Source organism: Maniola hyperantus, chromosome 16 (assembly GCF_902806685.2).
Source record: "Maniola hyperantus chromosome 16, iAphHyp1.2, whole genome shotgun sequence".
In the NCBI taxonomy this organism is placed as follows: domain Eukaryota; kingdom Metazoa; phylum Arthropoda; class Insecta; order Lepidoptera; family Nymphalidae; genus Maniola; species Maniola hyperantus.
In genome coordinates this window covers 8,648,591-8,669,226 of record NC_048551.1, presented here as the reverse complement: position 1 = coordinate 8,669,226, position 20,636 = coordinate 8,648,591, and the positions used below count along the sequence as shown (strand labels likewise).

Sequence of the window (20,636 nt, the reverse complement as noted above, 5' to 3'; positions counted from 1 at the left end):
AAGATTGCGCGTTTCAAAGTGGGAAACGATGGTAAGTTTCAATTTTAAATTTAGAAGTTACCAAGATAAACATACGTAGTATAGTTCATAATATAACTATTTTATCTTCTGTAACAAAGAAATTCTCAAAAACCGTGATAAGACTGTTATTTAGTTTAAGTAATTTATAACAAATGTAGATTAAAAATTTAAATCTCCCTCGACAATGAAATATAAGGGGATGTACGACTGATAAACATATATCATCCTGCTCAAATATCAGAACTTGATCAGTATATTTTGCTTGTCAACTAATCGTCGAGACAAATCCAACGAGTACAATCTTGGTGGACCTACGTTAGTTAACGCTGAGTTCTGCTCATCTTCCTGCCCCATCATCAATACTTACCTGCCCCCCAATTGTGTAAGAATAACCATTTCATGGCTATCGCAATCGTCAAGAAATTCTGCCCTTTGATTGGTTGATTCGCTGTTTACATTTTTTCACAGCCAATCAAAGGGCAGAATTCTTGACGATTGCGATAGCCATGAAATGGTTATTCTTACACAATTGGGGGGCAGGTCACTGTCTGTAATCATCAATGCACCAAATAGAACGCATTTGGTGTAAGCTTAGGGTGTAAGTTTTCAAAGTAGTTTCAGACTATTTTGTTCATAGTATCAGGTCAAGGTTACCAAATGCAGTGCGGTCAAAGCAGAAATATAAACATCAATTGTATGACTGAGTTTCCTACACCTGCTGAGAAAAGAGATGATAATATTCAAACGGCTGAACCGATTTTCAGCAGCGAGAAGAACCTTCTCGATCAAACAGGATTTTAAATCAAAACCACATTCAAATCGGTCCATCCCTTTAAGCGCTACGATATCATAAACAGACACACACGAAGGGTTCCGTACCATCCGTCGTACAAGAAATAACACTTTAATTTTCGAGGCGGCTATTATGAAATTTTCGCTCTCTACCTATTACGGTTGACGAGATAAAGCCCGCTAACGGACGGACGGACAGTGGAGTCTTAGTAATAGGCTCCCGTTGGCACCCTTCGGGTACGGAACCTTAAAAACTGTTAAGATAGATACCTTTGTTTTAAGCTTATAATTTTATGCTCTAATCTCTTTTATACCAACAGACATAAACTAAAGTTGTTAAGTTAGCAAAGAGGCATAAAGATAACGCTGGTTATTACGGTTGATAAACTATGAGTATTAGAATTTTGCTTTCTTTATAAAAGCTCATTAATTATGTATGTATTACTATTATTATTTTAGCTCTTTAAAATAGGTAGGTTGGGGTCTATTATACTGTCAATACGCGATATCTCGATCCTGTGTAGAGGAAATTTTGATGGTAAGTAATGACTAGAAAGGCGCCGAATGTTCAGCTGAATATTCATATTCGGTACATTTGGCATATTTTTGATTTATGTTCGTATTCGGCCGAATATTTGGTTAATTTGCCGAATAATTGCTGTTAATTATTGTAAAATTTAAAAAGAAGATTTAATTAAAGACTAACTGCCGTATACTCAGAGTCGCTTAATCGTTACTTAAGTTTAGTTAAAACGAGACAGAGCTATATCTCTCACATAAATCTGTCTCGTTTTAACTCAATCTTAAGTAACGATTAGCGACTCTGAACTTTTTTTTTATTCAGATACAAGTAAGCCTTTGACTGCAATCTCACCTGGTGGTAAGTGATGATGCAGTCTAAGATGATAGCGGGCTAACCTGGAAGGGGTATGGCAGTTTTTATTAAACCCATACCCCGTGGTTTCTACACTGCATCGTACCGGAATGCTTATTACTAAAGAAGTGTGATTCATTCCGAAAGTTGTAGATACATATTTTTTTGTAAATGAAAGAAACACTACTTTTTGTGCCAATTAAACAAAAAAGATTAACTTTAACAATCAATTTAAATAAAATCTATGTAATAAACTTCTTTAAAATAAACACTTTCTAAGAACACTGCTTTGAATAACGACTTTTTGAACCGAATGATTCGGCCGAATATTCGGCTGAACATTCGTATTCGGTTGAACCTACATTCGGGGCATCCCTAACTAATGACAGTATCGCATTGTATCCGGGATCGGAATAATCTGCGACAGTTTTGGTTCAGTAGGTAATACCTGGAAAGTAATTTAGAAATTATAATCTCGTTGACAGTGGCAATTGTACTACACAAATGTATGTTTAATTAAATCAACACATTAATGAAATCGGATTTTCTAAAACGTATGGCTATTAAATTCATACGAGAATAATAAAATACGCCATAATGGTTTCAGTCATGCGAGCTACTATTGCTCCTAGGAACTGACTTAGGACGTGGTTTGAATATTTAGTAGACAAAGGAAAAAAGAAGTCGAATTTGTTTGTAAGTAACGAAGGTCTAGCAATACCTTTAACTGCTTTTGTTATTTTTTGATATAATGATAGATCTACCCCTAAATTCACGGTTTTCAGATTTTCCCCCAAATGTCAGCTATAAGATCTACCTACCTACCAAATTTCATGATTCTAGGTCAACGGGAAGTACCCTGTAGGTTTCTTGACAGACAGACAGACAGACAGACAAACAACAAAGTGATCCTATAAGGGATCCGTTTTTCCTTTTGAGGTACGGAACCCTAAAAACGTTTGTTTTTCAAAGCTGTGCCACAGATTACCAGTTATAGTAGGTAGTTATATTATTTCGATTTTCAGTTCCTCTAATACTTGAGCATTAAAACCAAAAAATCTCAAGCAGAAGGCGCGCCAGAATAAATTGTGTCGTATTCTACGGCACAACCCAAAAAAAAAGTTAACTGTATAGTCCTTCAACGCACAGCCTAACCCGCTGGTATCAGTTACTTATATCTATGAAAATTGGCATTTGGGCTTTTATTTAAAAATTAAGAAACACATACTTCAGGTTTTTTAGAAATTCCACTTTCACACTGATTTTCAAAAATTCAGGTCAGCTAGTTTTTATAAACTAGGAATCAAACCCAGGACCTCCTACGTATCGCTAACCCACCGATAGTCATAACAAGTCATGACACCGTTTTTTATAGTCGATAAAAATATAATAAAACCACAATAGAGTGGCGTCCGTCCCTACCGTATGAGCGTCAATAATATATCAAGTTTCCACGCATAACGGACATTTATATGGACCGTATAGATATTTGAGCGTGAGTGTATTATGATTGTCACCAAAGTGCTAACAGAGTCCCCCTTGTCGAAAAGTACTCACCAAGTTATGTCACGTAAGCTTGAAGGACCTATAACTTTTTTTATGCAATCTTAGGTTAGAATCTGAATAAACTAATAGTATCATCATCATCTCAACTAATCGCCTGGCTCAATACTGAGATCTCAGGATAAGAAGGGTTTAGGCCATAGTCCAAGTTTAGATTAGCAGGTTTCACACACTTTTGGAGTTCATAATAGAGAACTTTCGGGCATGCAGGTTTCTTCACAATGTTTTCCTTCACCGTTAAATCAAGTGGTAATTAATTAATTAACGTATTTAACTCCGTAAAGTTAAAGATGCATGAATCTCGGACCCCTCGAATAGAAGGTCAAAGGCTTAACCACTAGGCTATCACTGCTTACTAGGCAATAGGCAAAGATTCTGTGAGTTGCACTCAGTACGTTTCGCTATAATGGAGGGCCAGGAATATTTCTTTGTCATTCACTGGAGCGCAATCAAAGCGTGACAACTCTCTCACAGCTTTTGCAAAACTTTGTCGATGAAAAAGCCGCGAAAAAGCGTTGTCACGCTGATTGTGCTTGGGCTGCAGGGTCGTATCTAGGCGTACCTAAAGCAAGTGAAACGTAAACATTTATTGCAGTGTGGGTGTTTTACGATCGCTACTATAAAGTGTCACCGAGCTCACGTGTCGGAAGCTATTACAAAGCGAAGTCACATAAGTTTTAGCTTCGCATTTTTATACTTAACTACGTTTTTGAATATTGTAGGCCTGCAGAGATTTGTATTATTTTATGTTGAAATTTTTTTTTGACATAAAGTGATGAATATTAAGTATTTTCTTAAAAAGTTATTGCGATCTCATGTGACGGTAGATACCTTAGAATATAGAATAGGTGGAACCAATATGGCTAGTTCTGTTGTACACAATCTCTAAACTCAACTAAAATAAAATATCTAAATCTATTGCTATCCTTTTCATAATGCTCTCTGCGGATAGGGACAGAACTGCAATTAGAAGACTAGAAATATACTTGTCAATTATTTAAGAGATTCTGTCTGAGAGAACTATCCAGAATTAGCAGTCTATGATGAAATCGTGTGTTGTTGCACCTAGGGACTTTCTTAGTCGGTGTTTATGCGGTACCGTATTGGTACGCTTAATCACTTAGAGATAGCCAGTACTGTGATTCAATTAGGCTGATAATATAATTAGCTACCGTCATCGATGGCTACGCTCAAAGCCTCCCAAGTCCCACGAGACCTAACCTAAGCTCGTTTAGAAGTTATAAATTTCCAAAAAGACTCAGGCGGGAATCTAACCTTGTACTTCGCACTTACAACGCCAGTCCACACCGCTGCAGAGGTTAAAAATAAATGAAAAAAAAAACCATTTCAAGTTACATGTAATTAATGCCAACTGGCCCACAAAACAGTTAAAAAACCTAATAAGCTTATACTTTTTAGCCGAAACGACTGTTTTACATTAAAATAAACATTACTGAGTATTGTGGGATGCTATAAAGAATGGAAATGCCTATTCGCAGCCAACTTTACTGCCCTTAATTATTACCTATTTTATATAGCCTACGTTTAATACTTCAATAAAATTTGTTGGTGTATTTTATGAGGGACTAAGTAACAGCCCCATTTACATTCAGCTTTTAATTCTACAAGATATTTAAGGAAAGCTTTTCTGAAAACTCATCATCAAACTCCAATATTATTATTTTGGGCGCAAATCAGTCAAAAATTGAGATTTAAACAAAATTTTCACAGTTCCAAAATAAATTTAGTGAGAAATAAGTACACCCCCATTTTCATTAGTTATAGCGTTATCTACTTTGTTTTTGGCGTGGTCGAATCACTATCACCCTTATTATAAATGCTTTTGTTTGTTGGTTAATTGGTTTGTTGTTTTGTTCTTCAATTACGCTGCAACTAGGTATACGGTTCGACGTGATTTTTCGCATGGATATAGTTAGTGACCCGGAGAAAGACATAGGTTACTTTTTATCCCGGAAAATCAAAGACCTCCCACGGCATTTTTAAAAACCTAAATCCACGCGGACGAAGTCGCGGGCATCAGCTAGTTGAATATAATTGGCCCACTACTTAGAACCCAAGATACAGCTTAACTGAAATTTCACGCAAGTATAACGTAGCTGTTACTAAATTTTTACTTATCATGCCAGTAAAATGGCCACTCAGTATGAGGCAAAGCACACAAAACACACAAAAGTCTGATTTAAAAGTTCAAGGATCCACAAAAAACATTCTCCCTCTACAAATATGCTCCCTGGCATCTCGCCTAAAAGAACGCTTTTACTTTCTAGTACGCGTCAGAGAGATTTACTTAGATGTTAGAGCGGTTAGCGACATGTTATACTAAAATGCAAATTACTCAAAAGACGGCAACGCATTGGTGGCTCCTGTGGTGTTTCAAATGGTCATGGGCGGTGTAAATCACTTAACATCAGGTAACATCGTTGCTTACATGTTAATATAAAAAACATGCTAGTGGATTACTAAATATTTAAGTAAAATTAGCCATATGGCTACATTACATAAAAGTCTATCAGAGTCAAGACTCTCTAGTGTGCTCTAGTGTGTATTTGTGCATATATTATGCGTATGCGTCATACTATTACTCTAGAACTCATCGAGCTACGAATTTGATGATGAAAAATAGAGATAGCAAGCAAACGAGCAGGCGGGTCACCTGAAGTTAAGTGATTACCGCCGCCCATGAATATTTGCAGCACCAGAGGAACTGGCGATGCGTTGCCGCCTTTCAGGAATTTGTTGGTCCGCCCCTTGAATAGCCCCATGTTGGAATCTAGTGGGAACACCGCCGATGGGAGTTGATTCCATAGTTTGCACATTGTTTCTTCACTTTATTTTTTTCTAAATAAAGAAGCAAGCAAACGAGCAGACGGGTCACTCTCCGCTCTATATGAGCATTTGCAGACCCTACCAATACATTAATGACTTTTTAGGATATTTTTATGAATCACCTGATATTTTTTCTTTTTATGGAAAACACAGATGTGGTTGAACAGATTTTCGTATACATATTTTATTTATTTTAAAGTCAGTAAGTATGTCTTTTACCTGAGTTATGACTTCTGTGTAAATGCCCTACCCATCACACATAATATAAAGCTGAAATATCTTTGGGCAAGCAAGCAATTTGGCACACACGCCCGCATCACTTTATTGTTCTCTCGCACGTTGCTTTTCATATCCAATGAGATTACAATCCCTTACGCTTGTGAGTGAATCACCAGTCCGTGAGCTCTACATTCATAATTAACTAGCTTATCCCTGCGACTTTGTCCACGTGGACTACACAAATTTCAAACCCCTATTTTACCCGTTTAAAGGTTGAATTTTCAAAAATCCTATCTTAGCGAATGTCTACGTCATAATGACTATTTGCATGCTAAATTTCAGCCCGATCTTTTCATTTTGTATGTTTAAGATTACTGTAAAACTCCATATAAAGGTTTAAGAGAATTGAGAGCTGAGCCTAGTGATTAAATTTAGATTAACTTTTCGAAATAATGTGCGTTTTAAGCATTTACTTATTGCTTTCATAATAATTATAAAAAAAAACTCGTGAGGAAACCTGCATACCTGACAGTTCTCCATAACGTTCTCAACAGAAGTCTGCTAATCCGTACTTGGCCAGCGTGGTGGACTATGGCCTAAACTCTTCTTATTCTGAGAGGAAACCTTTTCCCAGTAGTGGGCTGGTGATGGGGTTTTTTTTTGTAGAAGAATATTAGCCATGTTAAAATGACTAATATTCCCTTTTCCTCTCCAACTAAGCGTCAGGCTTGTGCTAAGAGTAGGTACGACAATAGTGCAACGCGCGAGGTTTGAACCGCCGACCTTTTGGTTTTCAGTCCACTCCTTTTACCGGTTGAGCTATTGAGGCTTACAAAATGGGTTAATCGTGATGTTGATATAGGTATAACTTATAAGGTACTCGTACTTTTCTATTCATGAGAAACGGGTAGCCAAAATCTAGTAAGTTATCGTGTTAACTAAAAGTAGTAGGTACCATCCTTTTCACAAATTCCTACGGGAATTCAGAGACCTGGGAACTTAGTTTTCTTTCAGTTTCGTATACAACCGAAGCTCCATTCAAATTGTAATCACATATTGCCATTAACAGTATCTCTCGGGGATCAGTCCTCTCACCTACACATTTTCTACTGCATAAAAGAAACTATAGAATATGCGGCATTCACACGGATTTTATATTATGGACTAAAAGTATGTGAGTACAGTCCTTATTCTAAGTATAACTGAGAGACCAAATCTTAAAAAACAGGTTGTTATGAATGCTAGCAAAAACAAAGACATGTTATCACCATATTTGAGCCTCAATAGCTAAACGGTTAAGGTGCGGACTGAATTGACCCTTGGAACTGTTGCGGATTAAGGTGCCGCGGAGTGAAAGCCCATTTCATCATCATCAACCCATCACCGGTCCACTACTGAGAATGATTCTCTCCTCAGAATGAGAAGGGTTTAGCCACCTCGCTGGCTTACTAATAAGCACGGGTCTCCTCTCAAATGAGAAGGGGTTGCCATAGTCTACCACCCTAACCAAGGGCGGATTAGCAGACCATAATATACATAAGATGTACTTAGGGCATTGGTTTTTTTCAGAACCGTCTCCACTGTACGACAACAACCACTACCACGAGGAATGTCTTCGCTGCAACTCCTGCGGGTTGAACCTCACCGGACCCAATCAGGTAGCGTTTTCTTAATTTAAAACACTGGCTACGTGTGAGTCGGACTTACACACGAAGGGTTCCGTTACATCGTATAAGAAATAACACTTTTTATTATTTTTATTTGAATGGCGGCCATTTTCAAATTTTTGTTACAGCGGTATTGAAGTAGGTACATACTGAAAATTTTAACTCTCTTCCTATTACGGTTCACAAGATACAATTTGCTGACAGACAGACAGACAGACTGACGGACAGCGCAAGCTTAGCAACAGGTCCCGTAGGCAAGCTTCGGGTACGGAACCCTAAAGACCTATTTGACTGGTTTTTTTTTCCTGTCGTGGTACGGAACCATAAAAACTGGTAAAAACTGACGTATCAACAGCTCAAAATATGGCTTAGAATTTTTGCAAGTAGGCTCTCAGCTGTAACGTTGAGCTCCAATACGAAAATATTTTCTGAATTTCCAGGTTCGGATCAGCTTCATATAAGACCTACTTTTTCTTTTGAAAAATAACGAGCATTCCAGCGGGCGAGTGGGTCAACCTCGTATAAGACCAGATTTTTCTTTTCAAAAATAACGTTCAATCGAGTGACGAGCGACCGATGACTGTTGAGTTTTTTACTACCGCCCATTAAAATCTGCCTAAAAAGGTTGCCTGGTAGAGATTGCTCTGAGCAATAAGGCCGCTTTTTTCATATTTGAAACTGCCATACAGCCGCCATATTGAATTATTTGCAAAAAAAATTGTAACCAGAGTCACTCGGGACGATGTAAATATTTTCTATAGGTACATCTAAATCTATTCAGGCATTAAGCTATTATGGTGGGATAAAAAACTCACTTTTAAACACATGGCTGGGTTATTGATTTCGGAGGGGTTTTATCAGAGCCTTAGCCGAATCCTTTCATGAGAAAAACACTTTTTGCTTGACTTGACGGGGTAAGTACCTACCTGGTTAGACGAATTTCAATTTTCAATTTGACAGTAAGATGGAATACAAGAATAAACAAAACGCGAGCGCAGTAAGCGCACTTTTTTGTTTTAACAAAGTAAAAATTTAATGCGATAGATAAACGAATTCGGCCATGTTCATACATGAACTCTGATAAAATTACACTCCTTTTTTTGGGTGGTCATGTAAAAACTCTTGGAAGTTGCCCTTTTTGTTAGCATATATACGAGGCAGAAATTACGTGTAGTAACATGAATTGACTTAGCTAGTGACTGTAACAATAAATTCATATCAGAATCCGTTGTGTAGTTTCAATCATCTAAGCATACGCACGTGTCTAATTATCCTTTTCACAGCCCAAACATTCAATCGACTTTGACGAAAGGTACTTACACCAGATAAGTATGTATAAGCAATGGATTCATCCGGGATTTTAAGAACTTATAGTTCTGATGAACAAAGTTACTATCGTTTAAAGTTGTATCCATACATTTTTTTACAGTTGAAACAATTTTAATATTTTGCAAAAATTTCAAAATGCTCCTAACTGCAATTTCGTGGGCAAATGTTTTATTTTTACGTAAGGTATAATGATACAAAATTCAAAGGTACTATATCTGTAAAAACACATTTATCATTTATTATTGTCGCAAAAAACCAGTCAGAGCAATTATTCATTTCCAATTTTTATCTACTCTCAAAATGCAAGAAAGCAATAGTAGGACGTAAACAATTGCGCTACCCTTGAGGGAAATTAATCAAAGGAATCACAATAAAATCCATGCCCCTACAGCATGAATGGGAAAACCAATCACAGTGTCTGAATCTGGAACTTGCGGGAAACAATACGCTATTACCTACTCTATACAAAACATCGTTGTTTTATAGAGAGCAAAAAACGTATAAACCGGCATAAGTACGAGTAGTTGAAACGGAAAGGAGGGATGATTTGAGGAAAAAATTGAGTAAATATGGTTTGTTTTGTGGAATTAGGTATTTTCAGATTTTACTAGATACAAGGAAAGCTCTCCCCCCACCCCTTTACTTCTTCAACCCCCATTAATAGATAAAACTGAGGTTTAAATAATTATTTTTATCTCATTTTACTTATTATCTGCACGTGATTCTTATCATATGAATGCTAAATATTATATCTACGTAACACACCGTTAAACCAACTTCTTCTATATTTGATTGACTAAACACAAAAGCGGCCAGTTCAACTTGTTTACAATTCTAAGTAAGGTAGAGTCCGTGCTTCAGAGTTATTTACCTAACCACAGAATTTACAGTCCGAGCTTCAGTGTTATTTACCTAACCACAGAATTTACAGTCCGTGGTTCTGAGTTATTTTACCTAACCACAGAATTTACAGTCCGTAGTTCAGAGTTATTTTACCTAACCACAGAATGTACAGTCCGTGGTTCAGAGTAATTTTACCTAATCACAATATGTAGAGACCGAGAAAACGTCACATAGGTATGAGTGACAGAGACAACGCTCTACAAAGCCGAAATTTCATTCTAAAGGTCGATGTACAAAATTTCTTGCCGGCTACTTTAGTAGGTAGATTGTATTTAAAATCAAATATGCGGAATTTAAAATTGACTAAGGATGCGTTGAGTTATAGATAGGTCATTATGACTGAATATTTGAAAAGGATATTTTCAACAACGTAAGCCGAAAGGGAAGCTTCCAAAATGGCGGCTTCATAAGGATAATACATTTGACGGTACTGCATATCGTTTTACGAGCATTTTGCCGCGTTCAAAGCTTTATAACACCGCTTTATAACGTCGATGCCCATGTGATAAAACACATTTTTCATTCAACCTGACACGAAAAAATGCAGGAAGCGTTTTATTCAGAAAAGCACTTTTTTATCGATGGGTGCCGACAGGTTTTCATTTCACTACCATAGGGCTAAAAATTGGTACGAATATTGGGAACATCAATATATATATGGGGAATCAATATATGGGAACTTTTCACAATTAATTTATACCTGGGTATATTGGTGTTCGCAACATTCGTACCAATTTATAGCCCTATGCGAATTATTGTAACCTTGAATGTATATTTTGACCAGACTATAATATAGTTTAGGTATATATCTCGTAGTGTGAAATAAGCTTAAGCCTGAACGAATCTTAATGTAAACTTATACCTAACTACTGTGGTCTTTTTACACTACTGCTCAAAAAAGGAGTGTAGTATTTTCAGGGTTTTATGTATGTAAGCGTTTTTTTAATTAGTTATAGACACACGCTTGACCACAGTAACACCTGACGGAAAGTGATGATGTGGCCTCAGACGGGACACGTTTCCCTACGAATACCTATTCAGTATTCACTCTTGTTTTAAACATAACGGATTGTATTTGGTAGCGGAAGACTATTTCAAGCCTTAGCCATGCATATGACGAATAATGACATAAAATGCGTATACTGACAGATAGATAACATATATAGGTAGATACAGGTAGAAAATCCATACTTAATATTATAAATGCGAAAGTGTGTCTGTCTGTCTGCTAGCTTTTCACGGCCCATCCGTTTAACTGATTCTGATGAAATTTGGTACAGAGATAGCTTGCATCCCGGGGAAGGACATAGGCTGCTCTTTATCACGGAAAATCAAAGAGTTCCCACGGGATTTTCAATACCGAAATCCACGCGGACGAAGTCGCGGGCATCGTCTGGTATTATGATAAAAGGTACCTACATAGAAAGTGTAATGTAAAGAAATAAGGTGCAATCCCACGGGGAAACTGTGAACGATGTTAATATTAAAATAAATCATAAAACACTGAGTGAGAATAATATGAACATACGCTCAAAACAATACAAAAGAAAAATAATAGAACCCTTCTTCCACATATATTTACTTCACAAAGTTGGAAGTAACTTCATCCATAATAAAAACCATTTGTTCTTTGCAACGGCCAAAGTTCTTGTATTGAAATGTCCACTTGAAATGTTTACTTTATCTACCACTTCCCGCTAGATGAGGGTTGACACATTAAGGGAGATATCTATTTCAACGAGCCCTTTGTTTGTCAAACTATCTACAAGGAATGGTTCAGCGAAAAGTTTTATGGTTCTAATTTTCTTATTTTGACTATAATCATGTCACCTGCGAACACCGCGGAGAAATCATCAGCAAAAGATCGACTTCCGTAGGTCGCGACACGCGGCCGAAGCGGTTGGCGCACGCGACTAACGCGCCACAGGTCACGGCCAAATTATCTTAAAAACACTGTGTTGTGCTGTGCGGTGTCATTGAATGAGTACTTTAAACTGTCCATAGAAATTCGCTATGTGGCACTCGGAGTCGTCACCGCATTTTATCCGCTGTAAAAATGTATGCCGTCAGCCGCACGCGTCCGACGTAAGCGCGAGGAGCTCGAAATCAACCGCAGCGCGTCCGTAGCACATGTTCGCAATCAGTCCGCAATGTAGCGCGCATCAATCGCTTCTACGCAAGTCTACCTTAAAGAAAAGTCAGCCAACCATGTATACAATATCCTTTTTAGGGTTCCGTACCTCAAAAGGAAAACGGAACCCTTATAGGATCACTTTGTTGTCCGTCTATCTGTCACTCTGTCTGTCAAGAAACCTACAGGGTACTTCCCGTTGACCTAGAATCATGAAATTTGGCAGATAGGTAGGTCTTATAGCAGACATATGGGGGAAAATCTGAAAACCGTGAATTTGTAGTTACATCACACACAAAAAAAAAATTGTGGTCATGAACTAGTAATTAGTGTTTTCAATTTTCAAACTAAGGCGGCTCGGCGCGCGAGCCTGACTTGCACTTGGCCGGTTTTATTTAAGAGCTAATCTCAAAAGTACTTTATTTTATTAAAGTTTTCATCAATAAATGAACAGTTAATAGTGTCTGTCCTAGGAGCTGTGATGCCAGAGTGATTCAGTACTTGCTACACCAACAGACATGTTTTGATACAACTTTGGACATAAGTACAAACTAGTAGGTAATAACTATTGACTATAGCTGATATTATGTCATTATCTAATAAAATTACCTCTTTTCCACTACTTTCATCTGTAAATTATTTTCCAATTCTTTTTAATTAGTGTGAGTGGGAACAAACAAGCAATAAAAGCTGTGCACACAAGTTAATTAAGGTGATAGAGCCAACCTAATAGCAAAGGGGCATCGTTCATCATTTAACTCTACTTTATTTTTCAAAGAAAGTTTTTAATTAATCCCACTTATAATTAGTGCAATGAATAATGATTAAAAACTGAACATCATTAGTACCTACTAAGTACTGATTCTCACTTCTTCTCAAATGCGTATCAGAATGCGCGTAAGATACAGTTTTCGTAGGCATACCTACTAGTTGCTAAAAACTTTGGCTGTCATTATATTTTCTTAAGCTGTGATAGCCAGCTAGTGATTAGGACGTCCGCCTCCTTAAGGCCGGGGATTCGATCCCGTGTACGGACCTCTATCTTTTTTTCTTTAAGTGCGTTTTAAGTACCTAATTGAATATCATTTGCTTTTCCTCACGATTTCCTCCTTTACCAATAGTAAAGAAATACATCGTGAGGAAACCTGCAGGCTGAGAGTTCTCAATGGTGTGTGAAGTCTTACAATCCGCACTGGGCCAGGGTGGCAGACTATGGCTTAAATCCTTCTCAATGTGACAGAAGAACCGTGCTCAGTAGTAGGCCGCTAATGGGTTGATCATGATGATGGTGATTATATTTTCTTAAACGGTAACTTTTTTCCTGAAATTTTTTTTCTTTTTTTTTTCAAAATTTTAATATGCCTCTGTAGCAATAACGAGTTTGCTGTGCTAAATTTCAACTTAACAGCTCTTATAGTTTATTTTTAAAATGGCTGTGAAAGTGTGACGGACTGGACAAAACTATACCTAAGGGTTCCTTGTCTCGCTACGGGACTCTAAAAAGTGTCGGTGGTCGACGACAACATGGCAAAGTACCTAATACAAAAAGAAACCCTAGCCTGAAAGTTCTTCTTCTTTGTCAACCAATAAACGTTCACAGCTGGACATAGCCATCTTGTAGGAACTTCCACACGCCACGGTCTTGTGCCGCCAGAATCAAGGGGCTCCCTGCAACTCGGTTGATGTCATCTCTTCACATTGTTGGGGGGATGTATGTGTATATATTTGTATGTGTGCCACTGTAGCACCTAGAAACTGCATCTTCTATCGGTTTCACGAACTATGTGCCCTGCCCATTGCCACTTCAGTTACGCAACCGGTTGTGCTATATCGGTTACTCTGGTTCTCCTATAGATAGAGAAACAATATTATTGTCTTATGTCCAGAAACGCGCCCGCCGCTTCAAGAACCACATCCTGTGCGACCTGCACTTCGCAGACGTGGCGCTGATGGAGTGCAGCGACTTCATGCAGCAGTTGCGCAGCTTCAAACCGCAGTCGCTGGGCTGCGCCGTCGCCCGCCGGAAATCTTCCACCACACTCATCTTCCCTCTGCCACCGCAGGCCTGTTCAGGTAACTAACTCGTTATTGTTGTTGTTATTCGACATCTCAACCGATGGACGTCAACTGCTAGACAAAGATCTCACAAGAAATTACCATACTCCACGATTTTATCATCGATTTTGGCCGCTTATGCCACTTGGCTCCCTGCAGCTCGCATCTAGTAAAGCGTCTATGGCAAACGGCTCGCATCTCGAGGTATGCGCAGGATTGGTTTCTGTATGGCAGATTATACGAAGACGCGAGGAGGCAGAGTATGAAAGGATATGGCAATCAATCACAGACACTGTGCCCATCGCACCCCACTATTGGGATCCAAAATATCAGTTTACAATTCAAAGCAAGGCATGACCCTTAATTTTCTTGCCTAACTATACCAATACTGCCTTTTCTAATATCCATTTCCGCAACTGCAACAACCGCTTGGGAAAAAAAGTGTTTTACTCGGACTTTTCCATAAATCTAAAATCTATCTAATAATCTATCTCATCTCAATGCATTCGGTAAGCTTGCCATCAAAAAACAGTGTCTTTACAGATTACTACATTAACGTATCTTCTAAAAAAATCTTAAGCATTCTAAACCAGTTTGGCCTAGCTTATTGATACTTACTGTAGAAAATCTCGCATAAATCTATCAGTCCTTAAAATGCGATAAAATCACGAAGTCAATCTAGATCAAAGGATATTATAAAACCGTTCGCAACTGCGTCTCCGCCTAGAGGTGAGATTCAATTTTCTGCTTAATTGAGATAATAAAACGTCAACCATTCTCTACAGACCTTTTCGTCAGTTCCAAAACTCGCGAAATGGAATAATTACGCTCAATTTCAGTGATATTCAAATGGAGATTTTACCCCCAAGCTTGCGGCTAAATTAGTGCTAGGTTAACGAGATTATTCAATATTGTCGACTGTTTAAATATTATCTAGGTAAATTTCAGCTGTATGTTAATAAAGGGTAATTAGCGTAGCCTTTCAGCCGTCATTAGTAATTATTGTTGGTAGATTCATAGTTTAGTTGGTGATCATGATCATTCCAGATGATCCATGTTGAAGTAAGTTTTCTTTTTACTCAACTACGGCAAAACCAAAAGGAAGCGTTATGATTTTAGTCATTCTACGAGTATATGTAAGTAGGTTTGTATTTATCTGTGTTCCACCGTAGCGCCTGAACTACTGAGCCGATTTTAATGAATGAGGCATCAAACGATTCGTTATTGTGGTCCGGGTAACATAGGTAACATTTTATACAAATAAAATTGACCTGACTGATGTTACATCCAAAAAGTGGGTGTCACCAAAAAAAATTTTTGCTATTGTATCAAGTAGGATATCAAATGAAAGAGGAAAATATAATGAGTTCAATATAAATGAGTTCTCATCTTGTACTACATATAAAGGACTATATATAAATTTTCATACAAACGAAGTCGCTAGAATATTCCAAAGTCTGACTGTAAGCGATACTTGACAAGGCATAACAAAACAACATTACGTTGATGCTCAACATGAACACGTTTCCTCCATTTCGGCCTGTCAGCTATTTACTACGCCGACAGGAGCACAATGCAGTCTATGCTATGAATAGAGATCTGAGCCTGAATATTAGTTAGCCGAATCCAACAATAGCACTGAAATACTGACTGGACATACAATGGCTCAAGCTTTTAGCTATCAGGTAGATATAGATTTTGGTCGTTTTATTTTTTGGTAAAACAATCTTTTGATAGATTAATTTTTAAGGCAGTTTTGGCGCAAGGTTGACGTGAAATGACGCTTTTTTCATAAAACGTTTTAAAGTACGAGTAAACTGAAGTCTAAACTTTATCACTACTAAGTACACCTACGTCATTTACAAAGTATGAAGCAAAGTTAAAAAAAGCGCGCTTTTGCGAGGAATGTGTTCCACACAACAAGATGGCATCGCTTGAGCCTTAGTGTTGCTATAGCTATAGCTGCCTAAAAATCATAAAAAAATAAAAATAAACATTGGATCAAACAAGTCGTAAATGAAATAATTAAAAAACATGACTGCCCTACCCAAAAACGAACTAAAAATACTTTTTTACATTTTAATATGGCGCTATATAGCAGCCATATTGATTTTATTCAAAAAAAACTATAACTAGTGTCACGCCACGTGGGATGATATACCTAAGAGTTCTTACGATACCCCATACGTCCAAATCTGTTCAGTCAATATGGAGAAATAATAATGGAAGAAACTGGCATAGGTATATAGACATACACCCTGAAAACATGACACTCCTCTTTTGAGCAGTCGTGTAAATAGGCTTTACTTGCGATACCCAACCCAATTATTAATCACCTAGGTTGGTCACAAACTTCGTAGCCGATACGGAAACTATCTTGCTTCGTAAGCTTACACCGCGAATAATAATGTCACTAAAAGGCTCGTAACCATCGAATATTCATGATCCATCAACGTCTAAAGGTTGACAACAGAGGGCTCTGAGGTCATCATCCGTGAAATGAAATGCAAGGTATCTCAATTTTCCCTTGTTTCCTGCTTAGATGGAGCACAATCCGCAAAAACTTTTATAGTGACGCCAAAGCCCGGTAACTCCAAGGACTAGTCCCTTACTAAAATATTAAAACCACTTTGAGAAAGGGCTAGGGTTGTCAGATACAATGTCCCGAAAATAGTATTTGCGGGACTAAAAAATCGGCACATTTTCCCAAGATGGTTCTTTCATAATGATTCATTATAATTAATTTAAAAATGGCAGGTTTGTTTTTAATGCAACGTTTAATCTGACAGACGTCTTAATTTTGGGACATCCAGCAGAAATTAAACGTTTTACAATTCTACGAAGATCCTCTTGTAACACAACTTTGGTACTATTTTCTTTCAACGTATGGTAGAATTTTGAAGAACGTAAAATTGTAATTACAAAGCCATGAGTTTAAACTGTTTTTATTTCGCAAATTAGCAAGCATTTAAGCAATACTGTGTCTACCTTCTAGTTAACTTTTCACAGCTAAATTACTGAAAACATTTTGATGAAATGTGGCACAGAGCTCATTTGGCATATTCTGGAGACAGTAGATGTAGGAATAGTACGCGACAGGTCGAGATAGCAATCGGGGAAGGAACGCCTCATACACCCGCACAGCCCCCGCGCTAACCCAGTGCGGGCGAGCGCGGTCAACGTGCGGGTGTGCGGGGCGTTTCCCCGCCTCATACCCCGATTGCCATCTCAACCTGTCGCGTTCTATAATAATATTACTCTACATAATATAACTATGAGAGGGTAAGGGCTACGTATCATAGAAATCAGTTATTCAACGACGCGCGGCTAGTTAAAAAGTAAAAGTAGGTCAACATTTACTTATTCCGCGTTGATTTTCTTCTCAAGGTAGACAACTATCAGACTGAAGTGACTAAATAATAAATCTCCCTCTATAGACTTTATTATGTGGCGCTTAAAACTGCTTACGAAGCTTTACATAATTACTAGGCTCTCTGGAACTAGGGAAAGTATCTTGTAGTTTTTACTCTTAAATTAATATATGATAAAATTAATTGAAGGTTATTTTTGTTTTCAAATAATGTTTAAGGTTTTACTGGTAGCTATAATAAGGTATACTAAACATCAATATATTATACCTTTAACTCCTGAATAGAGGTACCTATCATAGAAATCAGATTAAACCGACCAATAAAACTTGCGAGCAATGAATTATATCATGAATTTTGCTTGAAAGTTTAATTATAGACTTTGCAGTACAGAGTCTATAATTAAACCAAATACCTATTATGTAAATAATTTATCTTCGACTTGCTCGTAATTCGCAACTTAACTGAAGAAAGGTTTTCACTACAGAGGACTGCTATCGGGTCTTTACTGGCCACACTCTAAGAGGACTGTAATGGAAATTGCTGGACAGTTTCATGCTGATGACGAGGTTCTTTATGGTTTAGACTAAAATAAACCACTTGATAAGTCCTCGGCTTCGCCTGTTGATGTCGTAATCCTTACAGATACTTGTATTGTTATCAGAAAATATTTAGTTTAAATTAAATTAGTTTAAAGGAAAATGTATCTATCTAACCTTTTATCACAATCTATATACATGTATATTATTGTATATGCATTGTGATACGAACTGGTTATCACTAATTTATTTAACTTAAAATCTAATTTTATGCACATAATTATTACTTGAATGTATTTCGGCCAATATCAATAACGTCCAAAATTAATTACATAATGTCAAAAGTTAATGCAACACGGCGTAAACAAAATTCATTTCAAAAATTCACTTTGCACTTACCTATAAATAAGTACGTTTATTAATTAATATTCATGTAAAGTACAAAAACACAAACGTAACGTGATGCGAAATTAAAATCGCCAAAGCTTTTCGAGCGGTTTACGTTTGCAGAGAGCCAAAACACACAGTAAAATATTAATTAAAGCCTTCACGTGAAATGATAAAGCACGAACTTCATAAAAATTCCTCTTTCCACGTACGAATGGGCTAACCGTACTGCGGATCGTTTTATGCTTCGATCGTGAAAGTACAATATCGGTCTCATACAAAATGTAATACAAAAAATGTTTGCTATAAAGTTATAGGTACTTTTAATTATTATTTTACATCGGCAGCAAAAAAACTATTTTATACTATTTTAGTTATAAATGCGAAAGTGTGTCTGTTGTTCTGTCTGTCTGCAAGCTTTTCACAGCCCAACAGTTTAACAGATTTTGATGAAATTGGGTACAGAGTTAGCTTACATCCCAGGGAAGGACAGAGGCTACTTTTATCCCGGAAAATTAAAAAAATTCCCACGGGATTTTTAAAAACTTTAAATCCTCGCTGACGAAGTCGCAGGCATTATAAATTAGCTGATCCTGGCTATGCTCACATGGTACACCACGTGACTACACTCACTCACTCACTCACGTGGTGAACAAACCACGTGAGTACAGCCGGGATATATTTATAATGGAAATCACTCACGAATTCACGATAGTTTAAACACGTGTTACACACTATTGTTTTTGTTATATACAACGTTTAAAAACACTCTGCGGTATCTTAAAACGGTATCTTAAGGAGCGCCAGCTCGCCAACAAACTGGCTCACCAGTTTGGCGAGAAAATAATAATGTAAATATTTGGTGTACCTACGATTGTTATAAATAAAAAAAAAAAAACGAATTTTCCGATAGACCTTCTCAGTGTATATAGATAGTTATAATAATAGCCTCAACAGCTCAACGGTCACAGGAGTGGACCGAATTCTGGAAGGTCAGCGATTCAAACCACACCTCCTAGCACTAGCTTTACACTTAGTTGGAGGGAAAATAAAAATAATTTATTTGCGGGACTAATATTCTTTTAAAAGAAAAAGTAAGTAAATAAATAATGAGAGGGCATTGGTGGGCGAGTAATAAGTTTTCATGTACACTTTTTAACGACCAACATCTTGTGCTTTAACGGTCTACCCAACCTTGGTGCGGCCGACGGAAAACGGGATAGCGCGTGGTAAATAAAATCTACGACAAATGTAGGGGTGAGTATTTCCGCCTACGACGAAAAGCGACGTGGACGTGGTTGCGTCATGATACGCGTCGTGGTCGCATACCGCAAAGTCTACCTTTGTCTTTTTTAAGCGCGGAAATTCGCAATTTCACAAAGGTAGAGATTTTTGCTCTTTCGCTCCAACCACTAAGCAGAAATTCCGCTTGGCTTCTGAGATGTTGGCAAAATTGTGACAGTTGTGCTAAGTATAGTGCATACCTACTGCAAGAGACCTCACTAGCCATTTTAGCTCTGTGTTAACTGTCATGCTAAAAGTACAGTCCGTTCATTATAACTTTTCCCCTGACGTCATGTTGGCACCATTGCTTTGTTTGCTTTATTCCTTAGAGCTTAGGGTTTATTATTGTGTAATTTGCAATGGTGCCAAATATAAAGTCAGGGGAAACGTTATAGTGAACGGACTGTACGTACGATTGTAGTTGATAATTTACAGGTATTTAATTGAGTACTTTTGACGACACAGTTGACACATAGAGCTAAAATGTCGAGTGAGTTCTCAAAATTCATGCATTATAAAGTTGTTGAAGTTCTGCGTCAAATATGGCGTTTTGTCCGCCCAAATGTTCTCCTGACATTTAATTAATACGACAAGATTTTCCACTCTTGAAATTCCGCTATAGGTATTTGTCCCTGACCTTAAAATTAATTTATTTTA

The 20,636-nt window shown here is 37.4% G+C and overlaps 1 protein-coding gene across 2 annotated transcripts in view; it reads left to right on the top strand.

Moving 5' to 3' along the window:
• The window catches only part of rsh (radish), a 269,843-nt gene that overhangs the window by 192,969 nt on the left and 56,238 nt on the right, over nt 1–20,636 (top strand). For both annotated transcript variants that reach the window (XM_069503824.1, XM_034976888.2), the window contains 2 exons: nt 7,886–7,974; nt 14,233–14,419. In XM_069503824.1, the coding sequence (XP_069359925.1) occupies nt 7,886–7,974; nt 14,233–14,419 (276 nt within the window). The remainder of the gene's footprint in view (nt 1–7,885; nt 7,975–14,232; nt 14,420–20,636) is intronic.